Source organism: Periplaneta americana, chromosome 1 (genome assembly GCF_040183065.1).
Source record: "Periplaneta americana isolate PAMFEO1 chromosome 1, P.americana_PAMFEO1_priV1, whole genome shotgun sequence".
Classification (NCBI taxonomy): domain Eukaryota; kingdom Metazoa; phylum Arthropoda; class Insecta; order Blattodea; family Blattidae; genus Periplaneta; species Periplaneta americana.
Window position 1 is genome coordinate 5,557,833 of NC_091117.1, and position 19,774 is coordinate 5,577,606.

The 19,774-nt window shown below is 38.2% G+C and overlaps 1 protein-coding gene across 6 annotated transcripts in view; it reads left to right on the forward strand.

Moving 5' to 3' along the window:
* The window catches only part of Shrm (shroom), a 461,262-nt gene that overhangs the window by 434,689 nt on the left and 6,799 nt on the right, over positions 1-19,774 (forward strand). For 5 of the 6 annotated variants that reach the window (XM_069828667.1, XM_069829001.1, XM_069828834.1 and 2 more), the window contains 6 exons: positions 1,368-2,945; positions 7,569-7,699; positions 9,376-9,720; positions 13,368-13,578; positions 13,673-13,853; positions 17,137-17,403. In XM_069828667.1, coding sequence (XP_069684768.1) covers positions 1,368-2,945; positions 7,569-7,699; positions 9,376-9,720; positions 13,368-13,578; positions 13,673-13,853; positions 17,137-17,403 — 2,713 coding nt within the window. The remainder of the gene's footprint in view (positions 1-1,367; positions 2,946-7,568; positions 7,700-9,375; positions 9,721-13,367; positions 13,579-13,672; positions 13,854-17,136; positions 17,404-19,774) is intronic. The other variant, XM_069828748.1, reaches the window with a different exon arrangement.

Below are 19,774 nucleotides of genomic sequence, written 5' to 3' on the forward strand. Positions count from 1 at the left end.
CCCAAAAAAACCATATGGGTTTTTTTAAAAAAAAAACCCTTCAATAAAACCCGCCACAAAACCCAAAAAAACCCATATATTTATTTCTCGTAATTTAATCAACATACAAAATATTACAAAAAGGTGCATCATATTTATTTACTATAACAATTTGTCAGCAGACGTTATTAATTAGGTAATGTTTCATTATAAAGAAAAAATTACTTTCATCAACACGGTGTTTTATTGTAAAATGGTATTAATATTAACTACATCACAATTCAGTCCTCCTTAACATGCAGAAATCTGTAGATCTTCACTAATTTCTCAGCTTTGTCCTCTCCTAACTTATTTCTTAACTTTGACCAAACAAGCCCATAGGTGGAGAAGATTCTCTCAATGGATGCAGTGCTGGCAGGGCAAGAAATTAAACTTTTCACAAAGCTAATAAATCCTGTTGGCAAGTTCCTCTTTTTTGTTGTTTTCAATTCCATTATTTTCCACCATTTTTTGCACTGAACTGTTGTACAACTGCGTCAGAAAACATAGTAGCAGGAAAATAATCAGAATCAGCAATCCTAAAAGACATAACACTTGTCACCCACTCTGGATGAATCTCTGTGAGCCAATTTTCTGCACTTTCCTCTTGATCTGCAGTTATTCTTGCCCCTCTGAATCTTGGATCTAACATATTAGCAAGATAGTGGAAGGGCAGGCTGCCAACTTAAGAATATTTAATAATAATTTACCAATCTTTGCTTATTTAATTTACCAGTTTTTGCTCATGAAGTAGTTCTTAGAATATGTTGGTGTTCTGAATCACTTAGTCACGAAATTGAACTATTTAATACCCATTACAGAAAAACCCAATAAAACCCATTAAAACCCAAAGAAACCCATAAAAACACAGTAAAACCCACTGGGTTGGGTCTTTTTTTAAATACCCGGGTTTTTCTCAACCCTGACGTGAACCAGAATCAATGACGTAATATGCTTTTCTGATGTTGCCAGTTACACAGATGTGCGTGGATGGTACTTACTTTCAGGATGTACTACCTCATATGAGTGCATTATTGTGTGTTACTTGTTAAGGTCCTGATACAGTTGGATTTGTTGGTATTTTACAACCTTTTAGAGATGCAATTAAACTTTTTACTAAGGAGAAGATTTTTCCTCTTTTATCTAATTTCATTTATGTTCATGTTGGCAATGATTGTAGTATTAGTTTATATTGAAATATGTTAATATCTACATATATATGTAGTTTAGAATCTATTTTAATTTTTCTATGACCGATTTTAAGTGCCTAAAATCACGTTTTTTACAGCCTAAAAACCATGATCAAAGTGATATGTTTGTGAGTGACACTTTCTCTTTTGTTTCGGCAGTTCTAGTTGTGGTTCCTTGTCAGCTGACCTACTCGGACCTCTCATCGTTGGACCTTCCATCTCTGTCGATGATTGGGTCCCTGAGCGACCTCCGAAAAAGCCTCATCTGAGATCAGCTTTTCCACCCCCTGTTCCTGAGCGGTTTCCGAGTCCAGATCTACCTCCTCCGTCACCTCCAACAGTGCTTGAAGACGAGGTGTTCGCCTCAGACGAACCTCTGCCTCCCCCTCCTCCAGAACTTAATCCTACAGACTGGCCTGTGATCACACCCCCCGACAACCCTCAACTTCATGGTGAGCGGGGCTCCAGACAATCATCGCCTGGCAATCCAGCAGCTCATAGACATCTGGACGCATTCCAGAGGCATCAAGCAAACAGCTCGAATAGAAGTCCAGACCCCAGCAACTCTCTCCATAATGACTCTACACTCCAGAAGCACGCTGAGGGCCCATCTCCTCAACGATCCACGGTGCAGAATTACTCCGAAAATACTTCATCATCGCAGAGTGCATCTGATGCAAACATGTCTCGAGTAGCTGTAGCAAACAGTATGAAGAAATCCAGTGACTCAACACAGAAGACTCTTGATAGTAGTGCTGCAAGTCAACAGAAGTGCCAGAAGAACAACAGCTTAGCACCCAGCAGTCCCAAGGGCAATCAGAAACAAGTGGAGAGTGCCATTCCTTTCCAGAGGTACCTGGAGCGAGGCTTTTCACTGCCAAGAAATATTGAGGATAGTGCCGCTCTTCAAAACAGCCTCAGTATGCCAGACATTGTGATCCAAAAACATCGAGAAAGTGCCACAATACACAAACAAATAGTGAGTAGTACCCCGGTGCAGAGATACACTAGCAATGGTCTTTCCCAGAGACAACTGGAGAACGGTTCTTCAAGCCAGAAGCAACTAGAAAACGGAAACCAACGGTTGTCAGAAAACGTGAGTTTACCGCTTGCAACTGTAGACACTAATATTTCTGTGAGTAGGCATATCAACAGTGTAGCATTGTCCAAGAAACAAGAGAGTTCAACATGTAGAAATATGAACGACACTTTTTCAAGAACATCGGCCATCAGACCACTAGACACTGATGCCTCGGCATCTTCTGGAATTCCTTTATCTAGACAGTCCGATGGTAGCAGGTCCTCCTTGCGTTACCCGACCCAAAAACTTTTGGTGAACGGTAAAGTGGCCATGCCAGTTACAGAGCAGGGGAAGTTGCGTGATAGTCAGCCCGACTTGGTGAAGACCACGAGTTTGAGAACTGGAGAAGCCATTCTGCCCTCCAAAATGCGTCTGCAGAGTCTTTCGCCTGCGGGAAGCGGTGGGGAAGGGAGCACATCAGACGAAGCGTCTTCTTCGTCCAGATCTTCGCCTCACTTGAAAGCTGAAAATGACGCAGTTGCTAAGCAACAGCAAGTCGAGGATTGTAGCTCCAAGTATAGAGGTCATGGATCTAAAGCATCTGTAACGCCACCATCTGATGGATCGAATGGGGGACCTCAGTGTCAAGCGAAAGTGGAATCTACTAACCAGGAGCAAGCTGTGCTGTCCAATGGTATTCCTGTGCAGAACCAACAGTAAGTACAATGCTCGAATCTTTTGTACTGTATCGTTAAAAGCATTTATTTCCGTAAATGACTTCTTTATATTGTTCATATCTACTTTCATATCTGCTTTCATTTCGAAACTTCCCAATCTCAACAAATATCTTTTTCAATTAAATTTAATTTAACCAAAAAACACCTCAATTTATGTATTGAGGGAGAAGTTTAAAATCAGTGTTAATTGCAATTAAGGTTTTACCCCCTCACTCTCCCTTTGAAATTTCAAATGGCACCCCTATAACATCAGTTTACAAGCAAAACACATCTGGTCAAAAATATCGCTTCTGGGGAAAAGGCGTATATAATATACATAATATATGTGTATAAACTTAGAATTGGAAGATATTAAATACAATATACTCATAAAGAGACACAACTTACTAAAAATAACATTTTCCGGATTCATTTTCGTCAAGAACTTTTAAACGCCTATTTCTCAGAAGTAATATTTTTGACTTAATGTCTTGCTTGTAAACCGATGACTTAAATTGAAAGAGTACCAATATTCAATTGTTTATATACATCTCATTCATTTGTTATCGTCGCCTGTTTACATCGTGTTTATATTATTTTAAAATTGATTTTGTGGGTAGAGGAGGAAGGGCTGTGGAGAGTACAACGACCACTATGTGAGAGGGTTTGAATTCGAAATTCAGTTGTACAAAGCTTTCCACAAAACTATTGGACGGAATTTGTTCATATTCAGTATCTACGAGTCAATTTATCAGGGAATGATGTACATGAAATATAATAATTTTAGTACTAGTCTGCCTGTGTACAGCGATTTCTACTAAACTATTGGACGGATTGTGTTCATATTCAGTATCTACAAAGTCAATTTATCAGGGAATAATGTACATGAAATATAATAATTTTAGTACTAGTCTGTCTGTGTACAGCGATTTCTACTAAACTATTGGACAGATTTTGTTCATATTCAGTATCTACGAGTCAATTTATCAGGGAATGATGTACATGAAATATAATAATTTTAGTACTAGTCTGTCTGTGTACAGTGATTTCTACTAAACTATTGGACGGATTTTGTTCATATTCAGTATCTACGAGTTAATTATCAGGGAATGATGTACATGAAATATAATAATTTTAGTACTAGTCTGTCTGTGTACAGCGATTTCTACTAAACTATTGGACGGAATTTGTTCATATTCAGTATCTACGAGTCAATTTATCAGGGAATGATATACATGAAATATAATAATTTTAGTATACTAGTGTGTCTGTGTACAGCGATTTCTACTAAACTATTGGACAGATTTTGTTCATATTCAGTATCTACGAGTCAATTTATCAGGGAATGATGTACATGAAATATAATAATTTTAGTACTAGTCTGTCTGTGTACAGCGATTTCTACTAAATTATTGGACGGATTTTGTTTATATTCAGTATCTACGAGTCAATTTATCAGGGAATAATGTACATGAAATATAATAATTTTGGTACTAGTCTGTGTACAGCGATTTCTACTAAACTATTGGACGGATTTTGTTCATATTCAGTATCTACGAGTCAATTTATCAGGGAATGATGTACATGAAATATAATAATTTTAGTACTAGTGTGTCTGTGTACAGCGATTTCTACTAAACTATTGGACGGATTTTGTTCATATTCAGTATCTACGAGTCAATTTATCAGGGAATGATGTACATGAAATATAATAATTTTAGTACTAGTGTGTCTGTGTACAGCGATTTCTACTAAACTATTGGACGGATTTTGTTCATATTCAGTATCTACGAGTCAATTTATCAGGGAATAATGTACATGAAATATAATAATTTTAGTACTAGTCTGTCTGTGTACAGCGATTTCTACTAAACTATTGGACGGATTTTGTTCATATTCAGTATCTACGAGTCAATTTATCAGGGAATGATGTACATGAAATATAATAATTTTAATACTAGTCTGTCTGTGTACAGCGATTTCTACTAAATTATTGGACGGATTTTGTTCATATTCAATATCTAAGAGTCAATTTATCAGGGAATGATGTACATGAAATATAACAATTTTAGTACTAGTCTGTCTGTGTACAGCGATTTCTACTAAACTATTGGACGGATTTTGTTCATATTCAATATCTAAGAGTCAATTTATCAGGGAATGATGTACATGAAATATAACAATTTTAGTACTAGTCTGTCTGTGTACAGCGATTTCTACTAAACTATTGGACGGATTTTGTTCATATTCAGTATCTACGAGTCAATTTATCAGGGAATGATGTACATGAAATATAATAATTTTAGTAGTAGTCTGTGTACAGCGATTTCTACTAAACTATTGGACGGATTTTGTTCATATTCAGTATCTACGAGTCAATTTATCAGGGAATGATGTACATGAAATATAATAATTTTAGTACTAGTCTGTGTACAGCGATTTCTACTGAACTATTGGACGGATTTTGTTCATATTCAGTTTTCATTTTTGTAGGGTTTTTATTTTATTTCTGTAGATTGTTCCCACACCTTAAAAATATATTTGCAAAATATCAACAATAATTTTAATTTTAAACTTTTTTTTTCATCCATGCTGAAACGGATCATTCTGTAAGTTGTTCCCTCAGTCTCTAAACCTACTTGCAAAATATCAAACAAAACAGCATCAATTTTCATTTTATAGCGTTTTTATTTCATCCATGTCCAAATGGACCACCCTATAGATTATTCCCACAGCCTCGAAACATATTTGCTAAATAGAAAAGAATAGCAGAAGTTTTAATGTAACAGCGTTTTTATTTCATTCTTACACAAACGTATCACCTTAGGCCTACAGATTATTCACACAGTCTCGAAACCTATTTATAAAATATCAACCAATAAACAGTCAAGAATTTTAATGTCGTAGCGTTTTTATTTGATTCATACTCAAATGGATCACTCTGTAGATGTTTTCACAACCTTGAAACATATTTGCAAAATATCAAACAATAAATAGTGAATTCTTAATGTTACAGCCTTTTTATTTTATTCATACCCAAAAGGATCACCCTGTGTATTGTTCCCACAGCCTCGAAATCTATTTGAAAATTGTCAAACAAACAATCAACAGTTTTCATTTTATAGCACTTATTTAATCCATATCAAACTGGATGACCCTGTGGAGTGTTTCAACAGCCTCGAAATATATTTGCAAAATATTAAAGAATAAATAGTCAGGAATTTTAATGTAATAGCGTTTTTATTTCATTCTTACTCAAACGGATCACCCTATAGATTATTCACAAAGTCTCGAAACCTATTTACAAAATATCAACCAATAAACAGTCAAGAATTTTAATGTCGTAGCGTTTTTATTTGATTCATACTCAAATGGATCACTCTGTAGATGTTTTCACAACCTTGAAAGATATTTGCAAAATATCAAACAATAAATAGTGAATTATTAATGTTACAGCCTTTTTATTTTATTCATACCCAAAAGGATCACCCTGTGTATTGATTCCCCCACAGCCTCGAAGTCTATTTGAAAAATATCAAACAAACAATCAACAGTTTTCATTTTATAGCACTTATTTAATCCATATCAAACTGGATCACCCTGTAGATTGTTCCCACGGCCACGAAACATATTTGCAAAATATAAAACAATAAATAGTCGAGAGTTTTACTGTTGCAGCACTTTTATTTCATTAATACCGAAACGGATAGCCCTACAGATTGTACCACAGTCTCAAAATCTATTTACAAATTATCAAATAATAAACAGTCAACAATTTTAATGTTACTGCATGTTTATTTGATTCATGCACAAATGGATCACTTTGTAGATTGTTCCCACAGCCTCGAAAAATATTTGCAAAATATCAAATAATAAATTGTCAAGAGTTTTAATGTTAGTTATTTCATTGATACCCAAACGGAACACCCTATAGATTGTTCCCACAGCCTTGAAACATATTTACAAAATATCAAACAACAAATAGTGAATTCTTAATGTTACAGCGTTTTTATTTTATTCATACCCAAAAGGATCACCCTGTATATTGTTCTCACAGCCTCGAAATCTACAGTATTTGAAAAATATCAAACAATCAACAGTTTTCATTTTATAGCACTTATTTATTCCATATCAATCTGGATCACCCTGTAGATTGTTCCCACAGCCTCGAAAATATTTACAAATTATCAAATAATAAACAATCAACAATTTTAATGTTACTGCATGTTTATTTGATTCATACACAAATGGATCACCCTGTAGATTGTTCCCACAGCCTCGAAACATACTTGCAAGGGCGCGTACGCTTTAGCTCTTCTTTTTTTTCTCCCCCGCCGGTTTTCCCGTCTTCATTGAGTCATTTTCACTGTCACACATGTAACAGACTGTATAGCTCTGCTTCCGCTACGTTTCACACGCGTCACGGCCGAAGAAGTGACGACCCAGTAACGCCTGATGGCCTGACGTTCATAATATTTACACGCCCGCTCCGTAAGTCATAAAAATAATTCCGGGAATGCGTCATCAATAAGCTCGGCAGCGTGTTTAAATCTGGATCACTCACAGACGGCGCCGGCCGACCCAGTGTTGTGGCGACTGCACAGGGATGTGCTTCTCTTGCAGGCCAGCCGCCAAGGCGTCCTACGTGGCCTACCGCCGCGACAAGGACCGGGGAGGACTGTCCTGCAGCGAGGGCAGCTATAAGCGCGTCAGCACACCGCCCAACGACAGCGGCTCTGGCTCGGAGACCACAGGTAAACAAACTTCCTTCATCTGTCTCTTGTCCGTCATAAACGAAGAGTACATAAAAAGAGGGATCTAACTACTAGAAAGTCCAGAATGGGAGCGCACACTGCCTTGAGTGGTGTCTACAGCCACTTTGCAGAGCAACTTTAATAATAATAATAATAATAATAATAATAATAATAATAATATTGTGTGAAATTAAACGCAGAATAAATATGGGAAATGTCTGTTATTATTCGGATGAAAAACTTTTATCATCCAGTCTGTTCTCAAAAAATCTGGAAGTTAGGATTTATAAAACAGTTATATTACCGGTTGTTCTTTATGGTTGTGAAACTTGGACTCTCACTTTGAGAGAGGAACATAGGTTAAAGGTGTTTGAGAATAAGGTACTTAGGAAAATATTTGGGGCTAAGAGGGATGAAGTTACAGGAGAATGGAGAAAGTTACACAACACAGAACTGCACGCATTGTATTCTTCACCTGACATAATTAGGAACATTAAATCCAGACGTTTGAGATGGGCAGGGCATGTAGCACGTATGGGCGAATCCAGAAATGCATATAGAGTGTTAGTTGGGAGGTTGGAAGGAAAAAGACCTTTGGGGAGGCCGAGACGTAGATGGGAGAATATTACAATGGATTTGAGGGAGGTGGGATATGATGGTAGGGACTGGATTGATCTTGCTCAGGATAGGGACCAATGGCGGGCTTATGTGAGGGCGGCTATGAACCTTGTGAAATTTGGACTTTCATTTTGAGAGAGGAACAGAGGTTAAGGATGTTCGAGAATAAGGTGCTTAGAAAAAATATTTATAGTTAAGAGGGATGAAGTTACAGGAGAATGGAGAAAGTTACACAACACAGAACTGCACGCATTGTATTCTTCACCTGACATAATTAGGAACATTAAATCCAGACGTTTGAGATGGGCAGGGCATGTAGCATGTATGGGCGAATCCAGAAATGTATATAGAATGTTAGTTGGAAGACTGGAGAGGAAAAGACCTTTGGGGAGGCCGAGACGTAGATGGGAGAATAATATTAAAATGGATTTGAGGGAAGTGGGATGTGATGATAGAGAATGGATTAATCTTACTCAGGATAGGGACCGATGGTGGGCTTATGTGAGGGCGGCAATGAACCTCCGGGCTCTTTAAAAGCCATTTGTAAGTAAGTAATACGATGTAGGGCAAATATTGTGATACTAATAATATGATAGTACTTTTTTAGAATTCTTTACAATTTTACTGAGCTAGAGAAGAACCAGTTTTGTGCAGAAACGTGTCCACGAACATTCCCTTAATACGTTGACGCAAAAACCCGAACTTCCTCTCACTCAGTAAAATTGTAAAAAATTCTCAAAAAGAACTATCATAATATTATTAGTATCACAATATTACCAACCTTTACCCTATATACATCTCGTCCCTATCCATTCAGTCCAATTTTTCTAGGTCTCTTTCTGTCATCCTATTTTGACCTCTTGCCTCTATCAGTTTCGAGGTCTAACCTCTATTTTTTCTCGCAGGTGGACACCGTTCCAACTTATTTCCGAAGAACCCTTTCTTTTGCATTCTTCTCACTATCCAATATCCATACTAATTCAGTTTACTTACACAATACACTCAATAAATCAATTGATAAGTTGATAAGGAGGCCAAATTCGTACTCGCACTTGCAGTTGCAGAATGTGATAAGGCCACGAGCATAGAAGAACAGGAGGAGGAAGAGCAGCAACCCACTAGTCATCCTGTTGAGGCTGTGACGGAAGCAGTGCAACCCAAAGTGCAGGTGACAGAGTCCCTGCAGCTGGTGCAGCGCTCGGAGGTCGTTCTGCGTGTGAACGCCGCCACCAGCGATGCCGCCTCCCAGACCGAGTCAGAGCGGGAAGTCGTGGACAAGAAGCCGGAGCTGGTGGTGCAGCCCTTCGTGCGGCAGAAGCTGCAGGAGGAGATCGAGTGCGAGCGCCTGTCCCTGGACCTGGTCAGCCATCTCCCTCCGTCTGACAAACTGCAGGGGCTTCTGGGTACGTGAGCAGTTACAGGGTCAAGTATTGTTTGTTGTTTGGTCAACTGTCAGAAGATATCATAAGTGACACCAATAAGGCACCACTCATGAGGCAACTAAGCGAGAGATAATGAGTTAGGTTGGCCAGTTCTTTCCTTCTCCATTGCATACATCGCCCACTAGCTACATATTACACTAGTCAGATGCATACAAACAATCAGGGCTGGGCAAAATACTGACATCCAAGTATTTGAAATACAAATACAAAATACTTAAAAAAATTAACCAAAATACATTTGTATTTCAAATGCTCGATACAGTATATAGGCCTAAAGAAATAAGAATATTACTGAAAATTTAAAATATTATATTAACATTAAATGTATTTTTACCTCGAAGTTTTATATAAACACTGTAACTGAACATTCTTCCTTTTCCCAGTCAACAATGAAATTATGCTACATCTGAATGATTACTGCTCCCTTTCAAAAAAACCAGTTTCTCAAAAAGTTCATCAGATAAGGATCCCCTTGCTTGTGAATGAATAAATCCTGCAAAACAAAACAGTCTTTCTTCAGGCGCAGAGGAACACAAACTTGTATTGTACATACTAGGTTCAAAAAGTTCCCGGAATTTGTTAGCATCATAGAAACAACGTACCTTAAACACTATTCTACAGCATTCCCTTCAAAATAGTTGCCTTCCGCAACTACACACTTTTGCCAACGCGTGTAGAGTTCCTGGAAGCAAGCCTGGAAGCCATTTTGTGAAACCCGTCTTAGTGCTCTCGTCGCGTTTGCGATAACCTCTTCAGCATTGAATCTCCGTCCTTTCAGATGACTTTTCAGACGGGGAAACAGAAAGTAATCAGGTGGTGAGAGATCAGGAGAGTATGGTGGGTGATCCAAAGCAGTTATGTTGTGCCTGGCAAGAAAATTCTTTACAATAATTGCGCGATGAGCAGGTGCATTGTCATGCATAAGGAACCAGTTGTTTTCTACCCACTTTTCTGGACGTTTCCTTCTCACTGCGTCCCAGAGGCGACGGAGGGTTTCTACGTACAATTCTTTCGTTACAGTACGACCTTCTGGAATGAACTCATGGTGCATGAGACCCTGAGAGTCGAAGAAAACTTCCAACATAACTTTGCTTTAAGTGTGCTTAAATGCGACAGGCTCATGTCAGTAGATTTACTGGCATGTGAAAGAACTCCTGCGGGACAAAATTCCGGCACATCCGGCGATGCTGATATAACCTCTGCAGTTGCGAGCGTCGTTAAATAAAACATAACATTTAAAATAACTTTGCCTTTGGAAGTGTCCCTAGGAAATTTTTGCTTCCGAGGAGATGTTTTCGATTTCCACTCAGATGACTGTCGTTTAGGGACTGGGTCGTACAAGTAGCACCAGTTTCATTTTGTTTAAGAAATCACCATCTTCATCAGCCATACTGATCATGTCCCCAGCAAAACACAGAACTTGATGTTTGTACTTTGCTCTGTGGACATAATTACAAAATGCGACGAACAAACAAAACACTATGATAAACAATTGCCTACAACTCAAAACCAATAATTGCCATTATCAACAAACTTTAAGGAAATGACATCATGAATGTTACCAACAAAACAAATGTATAATATCCCTTGTTATATATTAATACGAAAAATGGTAGTAAAATTCCGGGAACTTTTTGAACCTAGTAGTATTTATAAAAGCTTGTTTCACTGTTGGGTAATTCTCTAGAGTGCACAGGGTTGTCCCTTTGCCATTGAAGAATTGTATGAGCTCATACTCCGCAGTAGACAAGTTCTTTTCTTTTTTGCTTTTCAAAGTCTGTTGTACTTGAATTGAAAACATAAAAATTGTTTTCATCTGATCTAACCAAAGGTGTAGCGGGAACTGCTCAGCTGATTTCACACACATATTCTGTATCCTCTTTTTATCATTTGGTGAGGCAGTATCAAATAGCCATCTCATCTTCAATGATGGGTGGAAGTAAGCTGCCAAAATAGCTCAATTTCCTTTTGGGATCAGATCAAACATCGCTTTAAATCTTGATGAAAGCGAACTTATTAGGATTGGAGTTACTTGGAATAGATGGCGTAGATTACTAGATAACAGAATATGTAATCTGTTTTTGAGGGAAATGAATGTGGACAAAAGTTGGCCGTAATAGCACGTCTTCTCATTTTGCCATTAAATCAAGGGCTACGGCAATGGGTTTCAGAACTGCACAATATTCTTCAACACACTGAAACTCAACATCTTATACATATACTGTTTATATCATGTTTGAATTGCAATATTTGAGAGATTGAGTCATAAAGAGAATTCCATCTAGTTGGGCAAGGAAACTTTAATTAATATTTCAAGACGTCTGATATAATTTCTGAGGATTTGGGTCTCCTAGACGCATTGCATAATGCTGAACATTTAGCAAGTGTTGGGTGATGGATCCTTGATGCTGTTGGAGATTTCTTTATGGCATTAAGGAAATCAGTTGTGGCAAGAAAACTAAGCGTATGGCTAGCACATCTGAAATGGACAGGCAAATAAGACAAAAGTTCATTCTTCAATTCCAAATCCAAAACTTGGACAAGAAGAAGAAAGTATTTTGAGTATTTGAAATACAAAATACATCAATTTTATGTATTTAAATACAAAATATAAAATACTTTCAAAAATCCTTACAAATTACAAAATACAAAATATAAATGTATTTCAAATACTGCCCAGTCGTACAAACAATTGTTCTTCCTCTGACACATATCGTTAAGTGAGATGTACTGCCTGATAATAGTTGTACATATCAGCCAGAACCTCAGTCAGAGGTATTAAGTCAATTATAGTAAAATTTTCACAAGAGAAAAAGAATTTCATAGTTAAGCCATCTTTGAGTTTATAATACAGAATTGTGTGCACTCAAAGTTGGGTTGCTGGAGTCTTGTCAGCCCATTTGAGTTGTGTGGTTATGAAAAGAAGAATTGTGACGGTGTCGTGTATAGTTCCTGGGGTAGCTCAGTCGGTAAAGCATTCGTGCGCTAAGCGAAGGGTTCCGGGATCAATACTTGGCCCCAGAAATTATTCAAGTTTTAGGTTCATCACCCTTCTATAAAATTAAATACAGAATTTTTTCTAGGGATAAAAGCATTTAGAGCTGCATAACACATTGATTGATTGATTGATTAATTGATTGTTTATTCTATGCATAACTATATACATGGATGTACATGTCAGCTACAATTACATTATAAATAAGAAACCAATAAAAAAAAAAAGGTATCCCCGTAACATGCCATGAAGGCACTTGGGGGATATGGAGGTAGAGCCCCATGCTTTCCATGACCTCGGCACTAGAATGAGGTGGTGTGGTCGGCACCACGCTCTGGCCGCCTTTTACCCCCGGGAAAGACCCAGTACTGAATTTTATAGAAGGCTGAGTGAACCTTGGGGCTGTTCTGAAAGTTTGGCAACGAGAAAAAATCCTGTCACCACCTGGGATCGAACCCCGGACCTTCCAGTCCGTAGCCAGCTGTTCTAATAAGAAACCAATAGGATTAAAAAAAACCTCCTCTCAGTGCAGAGGCCAAGAAAGCGTGAGAGTTCTACCTCCCTGCCTCCTGTACACCACATTTCTTTTGATTCATGTTATTGTTTCCGTCAGTTCCAGCTGCTGAACACAAGAAGCCGACAGACTACGTGAGCGGTCTGTTTAAACTGGACGTCACTCCGAGACCCAGAGTTACGCCACTGATCACTGCAACGTCACAAGAGTCAACTGTGCCAAGAATTACCACAACGACAACCACTGCAACCAGTGGTAGCAACATTCCCACACTAAAAGTAAATGAACGTGGCAGCAGTGAAGAAGTCAGGTTTGTACTTCTGTTTTTGGTAGTGTTCGCAATTAAATGACTCAGCATTAAAAGATATTAAGTCAGTATTCTCTAATGATTCAATATCTTGTAGCAGCAATAGCAGCAGCAACAGACTTCCGAGTGAGAGCACTGTGAGCCCCCTGTCGGCCAGCTCTGCCTACTTCACCACGTCTGAGTCTAAAGCAAAGTTCCTCACCCGCTACGGCAGAGACATGAACCAGTCCGAGCATCTCAACGGGCTGCGGGACAACAAGGAGCTGCAGCAGAAGAAGGTACTCTATCCCACACCCTCTTCCACTCACTTCTTCATTTTCTGGTTCCTATTTCATTTTTCCATTCCATTTCTTACCTCTCATCATTTCCTTCCCATCCACTTTCATTTCCTCTGCATCTTTCACTTCCTTTATCTATTCTTTCATATTGTTTCTACTGCCACAATGCCTCTTCTTCACTTCTTCCTCCCTACTTTCACTTCTCTTTTTTTCCTCTTTCATTTCCTCATCTTCCACTGCTTCTTCTTTCACTTAGGCTAAATCACTTTCTCCTCTTTCATTGTCTTGTACTTCTACCACTCTTTCCATTTCCTCTTTGTCTTTTTAATTTCTCTTCCTTTCTGATACACTTACTTCTGTTTCACTTAAATAACGTCTTCTCCTTTTTCACTTCTTACCATTCTTCCCCTTCCATTCGATCATCTTCTACTTCCTCTTCTTTTATTTTTGGTTCCCTCTGTCCTACTTCCTCTCATTTCACATGCCGTCCTTCCTCTACCATTTCTTTCTCATCTTCCATTTCTTCCATATCCCCTTTCTCCTTCAATTTCTGATTCCATCTGTTCCATTTCCACCTTTCAACGTAAGTGACTTCTTCATTTTCATTTCGTACGTTTCTTCCTCATCCATTTTCTCCTCGTCAATCACTTCCTCTTTTCCTTCTTTCATTCCTGTTTCTTTATTTCACTTCCTCCCCTTTCATTTATATTACTTACTTCTCCACATTCTTACCTTTTCTTCCTCTTCCATTTCCTTCTGTCCTGCTTTCCCTCTTTCACTTAAATCACTTCTTCCTTCACTTTCTTACCTTTTCTTCCTCTTCCATTTCCTTCTGTCCTGCTTTCTCTTTCACTTAAATCACTTCTTCCTTCACTTTCTTACCTTTTCTTCCTCTTCCATTTCCTTCTGTCCTGCTTTCCCTCTTTCACTTAAATCACTTCTTCCTTCACTTTCTTACCTTTTCTTCCTCTTCCATTTCCTTTTGTCCTGCTTTCTCTTTCACTTAAATCACTTCTTCCTTCACTTTCTTACCTTTTCTTCCTCTTCCATTTCCTTCTGTCCTGCTTCCCCTCTTTCACTTAAATCACTTCTTCCTTCACTTTCTTACCTTTTCTTCCTCTTCCATTTCCTTCTGTCCTGCTTTCTCTTTCACTTAAATCACTTCTTCCTTCACTTTCTTACCTTTTCTTCCTCTTCCATTTCCTTCTGTCCTGCTTTCCCTCTTTCACTTAAATCACTTCTTCCTTCACTTTCTTACCTTTTCTTCCTCTTCCATTTCCTTCTGTCCTGCTTTCTCTTTCACTTAAATCACTTCTTCCTTCACTTTCTTACCTTTTCTTCCTCTTCCATTTCCTTCTGTCCTGCTTTCTCTTTCACTTAAATCACTTCTTCCTTCACTTTCTTACCTTTTCTTCCTCTTCCATTTCCTTCTGTCCTGCTTTCTCTTTCACTTAAATCACTTCTTCCTTCACTTTCTTACCTTTTCTTCCTCTTCCATTTCCTTCTGTCCTGCTTCCCCTCTTTCACTTAAATCACTTCTTCCTTCACTTTCTTACCTTTTCTTCCTCTTCCATTTCCTTCTGTCCTGCTTCCCCTCTTTCACTTAAATCACTTCTTCCTTCACTTTCTTACCTTTTCTTCCTCTTCCATTTCCTTCTGTCCTGCTTCCCCTCTTTCACTTAAATCACTTCTTCCTTCACTTTCTTACCTTTTCTTCCTCTTCCATTTCCTTCTGTCCTGCTTCCCCTCTTTCACTTAAATCACTTCTTCCTTCACTTTCTTACCTTTTCTTCCTCTTCCATTTCCTTCTGTCCTGCTTTCTCTTTCGCTTAAATCACTTCTTCCTTCACTTTCTTACCTTTTCTTCCTCTTCCATTTCCTTCTGTCCTGCTTCCCCTCTTTCACTTAAATCACTTCTTCCTTCACTTTCTTACCTTTTCTTCCTCTTCCATTTCCTTCTGTCCTGCTTCCCCTCTTTCACTTAAATCACTTCTTCCTTCACTTTCTTACCTTTTCTTCCTCTTCCATTTCCTTCTGTCCTGCTTCCCCTCTTTCACTTAAATCACTTCTTCCTTCACTTTCTTACCTTTTCTTCCTCTTCCATTTCCTTCTGTCCTGCTTTCTCTTTCGCTTAAATCACTTCTTCCTTCACTTTCTTACCTTTTCTTCCTCTTCCATTTCCTTCTGTCCTGCTTCCCCTCTTTCACTTAAATCACTTCTTCCTTCACTTTCTTACCTTTTCTTCCTCTTCCATTTCCTTCTGTCCTGCTTCCCCTCTTTCACTTAAATCACTTCTTCCTTCACTTTCTTGCCTTTTCTTCCTCTTCCATTTCCTTCTGTCCTGCTTTCTCTTTCACTTAAATCACTTCTTCCTTCACTTTCTTACCTTTTCTTCCTCTTCCATTTCCTTCTGTCCTGCTTTCTCTTTCACTTAAATCACTTCTTCCTTCACTTTCTTACCTTTTCTTCCTCTTCCATTTCCTTCTGTCCTGCTTCCCCTCTTTCACTTAAATCACTTCTTCCTTCACTTTCTTACCTTTTCTTCCTCTTCCATTTCCTTCTGTCCTGCTTCCCCTCTTTCACTTAAATCACTTCTTCCTTCACTTTCTTACCTTTTCTTCCTCTTCCATTTCCTTCTGTCCTGCTTTCTCTTTCACTTAAATCACTTCTTCCTTCACTTTCTTACCTTTTCTTCCTCTTCCATTTCCTTCTGTCCTACTTCCCCTCTTTCACTTAAATCACTCTTTCATCCACTTTCACTTACTTTCTTCTTTTCATTTCCTTCTCGTCCAACAGTTTCATTTCCTCTACCTTCTTTAATTTCTGTTACCAGTACCTTTTTCTCCACTTTCTTCCCTTTCCTTGTGTCACTTCTTCCTTAACTTTCACTCATTTTTTTGCTGTTTTACGTCCTCCTTGTCTTTCACTTAAATCACTTCTTCCTCTACTTTCACTTAGGTGTATATTTTTACTCTCTATTTTACCCACATATTTCAATTCCTCGTTTTTTCTTTTACTACTACTCTTCAATTTCATTTTCATTTCCCTTCTTCTGTTACACAAACTTCTTCCCTTCATCCAGCTTACCACCTTTTTCTTTCATATTCCCTTTGTCCTTTGTATGCTTCATAACTTAAAATCTAGCCTTGCGTGTTTTAAATTATCCGTCTTCGTTGGCCGTACACTGAATTCCCCTCTTGTCTTAGTTCCTCGCCTTCATAGTCAATGTCTGCTCCTTTCGCTGTTGCCAGCTACATTGTCATAACTTCTTATTTCTGACCAGGAGGAGCTGATGTCCCGGCTGGACCGCAAGCTGCAGGTGCTGCGTGGTGAGCACCTGGTGGTCACGGAGGAGTCACGTGTCAACGATGAGCTGGGCGAGAGTGTGGCAGCCCAGGTGTCTCGCCTGGCGAGGCCGCACGAGGCCTCTAAATACCGGCTGCACGTCGAAGAGGTGGGCAAGATCACCAGCCTGCTGCTGGGGCTATCTGGGCGCCTGGCACGTGCCGAGAACGCTCTGATGGGTCTTCCACACCACCACGCCGAGAGGGTGAGTATGCGTGTAGCAGCATAATGATTATACAGGGTGTAACACAGTTTACCACCCAGTGTTCAGTTCTGAATGGGAGCATCCGGCATTTGTTTTTATGTTTATGACATCATAGATTTGTTTGCTGAGCCTAGCCAAAGATAGACGGTTTCACTGATTTAATAATTTGTGGTACTAGTCGCCATGGAGATGTAGTGGCTAGAGCACTGGACTTGTAATCCTGTGGACATGGATTCGATCCCTGGTGTACTCCCGATTTATAATTTGATTAATTATCAAGCTTGAGCACGCCAGGATGGAGCATATTACTGGCCACTGAACGAATATTGCAGACTGTTTTTCTTCCTGGCAGTACGATCTACTTCCACTAGATGGCTCCCCAACACGAATAGTAGGGTTACCAAATCTCAAATCGGCCAAATTTTGATCTCCATTATTGGTGCACTACCTACTTATTTGCGTCAATGCTTAAGTATTGCAATTCACCGCGGAAATGCAATGAGCGTTTTGGGTACTCTTCCCAAATCCAACCCTTTGGACTAACTCTTTCTCCTGTAAAATTTATTATTCTGTATGTAAATATTTGTGTTTAGTTTTATATATATATACTAGTGGCTTGTGCAGCAAATACTGCTGCAAACTAAGTTCATTAGACGTTCAAATAATTTTTCAGATTTATTTTCAATGAAGAGTACTTGTCTTTTTGATAGTTATTTGCTTCCATAATAATGAAACATACTCCCTCTGAATGGATTTTTTTAGGCCAAATACTCTTTCTTGAACCTATCCAACTTCAGTTGTTGAGTTTCAACGCGAAAACGCAAGTATCAATGTCAGGACGATAGCAGTAGCTATTTCAGGTCATTGTGGATTGTAGGCAAAAGTTAAAAAAATGTCAGGTTTGCTAAACTTTCGAACAATAGCATTTTCGTATAGCTGCTGCATGTAGAACTTGAAATGTAGAGGGTAAAATCATTTTATCCTACTAAGAGATCTTGCTGAAATGATCTGGAGACTACAAAAATTTCTAGGCCTCTTATTTTATCAGTAAGTAATACCTTTTGATCTTTCCTTAGGAACTGTAATTTTTGCGCTCTCTCGAGCCAATACTGAAGACAATGACACATATCAATATCTACACTACACCGCCATTAAGTATATGAAAAAGACCCAACCTCACTGGGCTAATAAGTATAAACATATTTGATTTTTAATAACAATATTATTATCTTACTTAAGTTTTGTAGTTATATATAGCAGCCACTCAGTAAATTATAGAAATGAAGATCTAAATTAAGATATTCTCTACATTTACTTACATAACCTCAAACGTTTCACGTTCATGTCATCAATATAGCATCAATATTATGTACAATTAATGAAAAATAGATGCATCATGATATTAACTATAATAATATTTAATTTCTAATGGTAATAATGTCATCAAACCACCTCAAGTTTCGTAGATTTGAATATCCAATACACAGCTGTACTCAGAAAATTATACACTGCAGAATCAGTTTTTAAAAACAAATTGAATTGAGCTCTAAATATGTCGGCAATCCTGCAGGTCATGGCGTTCGTGTAATAGCCTATTGTTTATTGTAGTGTGTGTTTTGTTCTGTAATTCAATCAAGTCGGCCGTGAATGCAATTAATTAGTTCTCAAAACTGACGAAAGATGGATTTAGGAAAAAAGGAAAATGATGTAGGAAAATTGACATTTCACTGAAAACTACTATTTTTCCGAAAAACTTTGGGTTCCAAGCTTCAAAATGAGGGGCCATTTATTAAAATCCGTTCAGCCGTTTTCCCGTAATTTCCATTACCAGTTCAAATTATATATATAGATATGCAATACAATGTATATTAGTTTATATAACTCCATCATATACACATCTAGAAACAATAATTTTCAAATTAATTGCATTTTTTTTAAGCGTATTGCACTTTTTGCCAGGGAGTGTATAATAAAGTACAAAAGACGTAATATTGTGAATGTATTAATTCTTCTTTGAATTTATTTACGTACTGTATTTACTTATTTATTTTTATAGCAACACTCATTCATTTATTGCAATATAATTTCTTCAGTCTCTTTGATGACACTATGCTATAACAGAGTTCAACAGAATAACTTGTGAGTGTGGGAAATGCTACATCGGGCAGATGGGACGAACTATTATGGAACGCTGCAAGGAACACCAACGCAGCATAAGACTATATTATCCTGATAAGTCTGCGGTAGCCCAACACAGCCTAGAAACTGGCCACAAGATAGATTTCAGCGCCACCACCATCTTGGACAAGACATCAGGTTACTGGGACTTAGTTATCAAGGAAGCCATCGAAATCCAGCTAGATGGCAATAA